The 5,153-nt window shown below is 44.5% G+C and overlaps 1 protein-coding gene across 1 annotated transcript; it reads right to left on the minus strand.

Annotated features, from left to right (window-relative positions):
* Positions 1-1,617: 1,617 nt before the first annotated feature.
* On the minus strand, positions 1,618-4,892 carry LOC100276816 (uncharacterized). The gene is given in 4 exon segments (NM_001150525.1): positions 1,618-2,080; positions 2,158-2,392; positions 2,587-2,657; positions 4,413-4,892. Coding segments are annotated over 4 exon segments (690 nt in total). The 5' UTR covers positions 4,593-4,892; the 3' UTR covers positions 1,618-1,876.
* Positions 4,893-5,153: the final 261 nt, after the last annotated feature.

Consider the following 5,153-nt stretch of genomic DNA (forward strand, 5'->3'; position numbering starts at 1 on the left):
AAACTGCTTCGGGTCTGAATGGTCGTCAAATATAGGAAGCTGGGGCGGCTTGTAGGACGGAGGCCAAGGTGTAGCCTGCATCTCAGCGGACAGAGGAGAAGCATCATCAAATGCAAAATTTCCATGGTAGAAATTCTCATACCAGTCATCTTCGTTGAAGAAATCCTCCTGATGAAGGTCTTTGTGCTGGGGTCTTCGGTTCTGCTCATCCTGAGTAAGATGACGAACTTCTTCAGAGGCTTCGTCTATCTGCCTTTGCAGTTCAGCTAGCCTGGCCATCTTTTCCTTCTTCCTCTGCACCTGTTGATGAAGCATCTCCATGTCTCTGATTTCTTGGTCTAGCTCATCCTCTTGCAGTGTCGGGCTGACAGCCTTCCTCTTCTGGCTTCGGGCCTCCCGAAGGGAGAGAGTCTCCTGATTGGGGTCCAGCGGTTGCAGAGCTGCAGCCCCAGTTGCTGAAGCTTTCTTCGGCGCCATAGTGAAGGTTTATGATTGCCAAAGGTGTTCAAAACTTAAAGAGTGGAGGTGAGTTCACCGGAGGTGGGCGCCAATGTTGGGGACTTGTTCTCAAATGCTATAAGTTAAGAACAAGGCAACACAAAAAATGTTAAACGTTAAAGTCCTTCGTCCTTCGAAGCATTATTTCCCTTGGAATATAATGATTTTCGGACGAAGGTTATGAAGGACATATCTTCATCAACACAACATATAATAATGAAGAAGGAATCATATGGAATATAACGTAAACAATTATGTATAATTATCAACTCATTTCTATATTATTATTATGAAAAAATAGAAATGATATTAAATTACAAATGTACCTTCGGCTTGAAAGAAGGTAAAAACACAAGCGTGACGCAAAAGTAAATGCCCAGTCCGCGTGAACAGTACGGGGGCACTGTTCACCTATTTATAGGCACGGGACATAGCTCATGTAAAATTACATCCATGCCCTTTACATTTGGTAGTAATTCTATAGTAATCCACCGAGGTCTGAACAGCCTTTTCATCTTTAAGTCGGTTTCCTTTTCTGCTATCACGCCGAAGCTTTCCTGCTCACAGCTTTGGCGCTGTGTCAACCTTCGTATTCTTTGGGCTTCTCCCACTGTGGTACCGATTCGAGTCCGAAGATACCTGTTCACACATTATACTCCAAAAACATTGTTAAATCATGTTTTTGAGGACCTTCGGAAGCCGAAGGCCCCCAACAGTTTTAAAAATATTTTTAATCTAAATAATAAACAAAATGACTTATCAAAATGAAAAATGTCTTCTAAAAATTTATAGCTTCAGTTTCACGATTTTCTGAAGCATCTAATGACCTGCTCCACCAACTTTTCTGAAGTGCTCCACCAACTTTTCTGAAGGTACAGTTTCTCTGCCACCTGCTCTCCTTCCTATTTAAGTTATTTTATTCTATAAATTTAAGTAAGTTATTTTATTCTATAAATTTAAACGTGATAATGATGTTCGTTGATTATGGCTATATGTACAATAACGACAACAGATAGTTCACAACACCTTACCAAGATTGCAAAAATTGTTTCCTTCTAGAACTTTATGTCAAGAGAGCAGGCACACATTTTTTCCAACTCTACATGAACAGGAGATTACTTCCTTGGAAGCTACATCTCTCATTGAACCATTAGCACTCCATAACAGTATGAACCATAAGATTTTGGTGATTGATCACACACACGCCCACCTACTTTACTTCATCGTGAGACAGCCTATGTTTCCAGCATCACTAAACATGAACAGATAACCATCGAGATTGTCCCAGCCATCCCTTTACATTTACCAGGCTAGCAATGACACATACTGATCCTACTAGAATACTACTGCTGTACTAGAGCTAAACATTGTCATTTACCTATACTCTCAGGGCCAACTGATCCTGCCATGAGATCTTCCTCTTTCCAGATCGCCCTGCTGGATTCTGGACATCCCAGAACACATGCATTCTCATCTGGCTTGGGCTGGCAGCAGCACCTTCCATAGGGTACCTCTTTGACTTGTTTACGCCTAGAGGAGACATGTAACCATGTTGCCCTTCGATTTCCATCTCCTCATAACCCTGAAATAAGATAAACCTGTTCAGAAAACCGACAAACTTGGGAGCTATTGCAGAAAGTGAGAATTACAATTCTGTACCGGCTCACAGGCCTCATTGAGGTCAATCACTGGAGATGCCCTTGGAGAACCACCGTGTGTTCTCTGCACCAGCTGGCTTCTACTGGAGCTCCCGGCAGCACGAACCGACTGGTGCCAGGTATCACCTGCCGAACCAGCTGTCCAGGATGCAGACGACATTGCTGGATTCCTCACTCTACAGACAATTGTCTGAGAAGGGTTCTCAGACATGGATTTGTATCTCTTCCGCAGGAACCTGCAACACAATGGGTTTACACAGTCATTTCAGGGCTGTTAACAATCTCTTCCGCAGCAACATGCCAGTATGCCCACCCACATATACAGATATCACACAACACAACGATAACACACTGACAAAGGCATCATACAACACACAGATAAAACACATGCATATACATTTGAGCAAAAATGATATGATCTGAGAATTACTTGACTTCAGCCAAAAGCCTCTGCTTCTTGAGCCTCTTCATGTGCAGCCTTTTCTTCTTTGCTTGGATTTCCTGCTCAGGTCAACAAGACCTAACCATTGTCAGATATCATTCAGGAGACAATTGCATTTTTAGGACTCTAAACATAGCGCTTCGCAGTAATGCCATTCCAAACATTTATTTCATATAAATAGGATTACAAAGATCTTCTAATTGATTATACTGCCATTGAGCGTATAATATTCCTTTTATAATTCGTTTGCACGTAGTTTGCGTCTGAGGAGACACAATTACCCATGTGCATGATTCTTGACCAAAACTATTCTTGTTTACGATTCGTCTACTCTTCGTCTATTGTTGTCGCGTCGCCATGGACGACAAGAGGAGCGATCTGATTGAAGAATCGCCCATCGCCGCCGGATTGGCCACGGCCTCTCCAGCACTGGGCAAGGCCTGCCTAGACCCCGCACCAAGAAATATCAGTGTAGTCTGCTAATTCCCTGCGGCTGATGACCTACTTTCAGAGAGCAAAAGGGCCTGCGAATTTCTGTTTGGCAGATACTGTCGCAAGTTCTGATGCTAATCGAACACATCCAATCTATTCCATTAATCAAGATATGTGCTAACAGGATCTTTTAATTGTTCAATTGTACGTAGGGTACCTCCTCCTTGGGTGTCGTGAAAATCATGCAAAAAAATTCCAGACATCAAGAAGGATAGGTAAATCCATAGATCCCAGTATTAGTTCCAAGTGTACGGCAGAAGAAGTTCCAAGTGTATGGCCATCTCTTTGAGCAAAACAAGGATAGGTAAATCCATAGATCCCAGTATGAGTTCTACATGTGAAAATGGAAAATTTTAGAGTTGGAGGGTTGTATTTGATGATGATTGCTTTTTGCCCAAAAATAATATTCAGAACATGTTAAAAACTGAAATGGTAGTCTGCTTCAATTAGGCTCAAGAACATAAATAAATGAACAACCTACATGGTTCATATTTATTGTTTGGCTTTAGGGGCGAGTTAATCACTTTCACTACTTTCCTGGTGCAGCGCGCTTCAATCTGTTCCTGATCTACCAGAGTTTGCGCTGTCATTGAGACCGGAAGGATACGAGTTGCCAAGAACTTATTCAATCTGGGAGAATGTTAATGGTTAATCTCATATTCAGAATGTCAAGGAGCATCTGAACGATGACGAAGATTAATGTATCAAATTCAGAATGCCACGGAGCATCCGAACGATGACGAAGATTAATGTATGCATGCTGTAGAGTTGCCGGTCATACTTTGCTTGTTTATTGCGTGAGGGGCAAAACTGTCTTGTAGACCACAAATAGATGGAGATGAATTAGAAAAACGAAGCAAATACGGTTAATGGCAGGTTAATCAATTAGTAGATGTTCATGGTCCTGTTTCTACGAAATAAATGTTTGGGATGGCAATAATGTTAAGTGCTATGTTTGGAGTTCTAAAAATGCAATTATCTCTATTATTCAGACCATATATATCAAATCTCCAACAATAGCTGAATCGTAGATCAGTGGAACAATCTAAAACTAAAACTAACACCATCAAGCTAAACAAACTTCAATGCACAGATGGATCTAAGAACGCCGTAGCAAACGGGTTGAACCTAACTAAAGACGAGATCCACGAGAAATCATCAAAATAACACAAGGGATGAATGAAATCTAAACCCCAAAAAGAAAGGGCATAACAAACACCGCAAACCTCACAGCAAATCCATGAAAAAAACGACAAATACTAAACGTGGCTCCAAAATCAATCAGGGGATGACGGGTTCAAGAAGAGAATCTCTCGGCTCACCTTGATGAGGTCCTGGTAGTCCTGGTGGAGGGCCCGGTACCTGAGGCTGGCCCTGTAAGCCGCCTCGTCCCCGGCGCCTCGCACCGAGCCGGGCGCGCGAGAAAAGAACGGCGGCCGCGACGGCTGAGCCCCAACCGCTGGCTGCGCCAAGACGATCTTGGTCTTCTTGATGGCCGCCATGGCCGAGATAACCTCACCTCAAGCCCCCAAGAAAAGGGGCGCAGGAGACGAGGAGAGGATACGGGAGGATGAACCGATGAGGAAAGGCGGAGCAGGCGAGGAGATAGGACCGAGGAAGGAGACGACAAGAAATAAAGGCGGAAGGCGAGGAGGATGGGGTGGACGAGGTGGGGGACGTTTCTTGCGCCTGCCTGCCCTGCTGATGCTCGCCCTCGCTTTCTCTCTCCTGCCGCGGGCGGCGTGTGAAGGGGAGAGCTCCTCTGACCCATGGGTGAAGTGGGCGAGGCGAGGTGAGATGATGTCGAAAACTCCAAAAGGCCCATGGATTGTTGACAACATGCCGCTGGGGCTAGTTTGAGGAAGCACGCATGCTCGTCAAGAAACGCCACCGACCCAACGACTGGACTGATGGAGTTTCAACTACCCCTCCCTGTACCCATCATCCTATCAGCAGTAGTGGTAGACAGGAGGGCGGTCGTAATGGTGCGTGGATTGGGGAGTAGTGGGCCGCTGTCCCTCTCCGGCTCTCTTCCGCACATCTCTCCGGTCTGCGCGAGAAGA

The sequence above is a fragment of the Zea mays genome, chromosome 10, assembly GCF_902167145.1.
Source record: "Zea mays cultivar B73 chromosome 10, Zm-B73-REFERENCE-NAM-5.0, whole genome shotgun sequence".
Taxonomy (NCBI): domain Eukaryota; kingdom Viridiplantae; phylum Streptophyta; class Magnoliopsida; order Poales; family Poaceae; genus Zea; species Zea mays.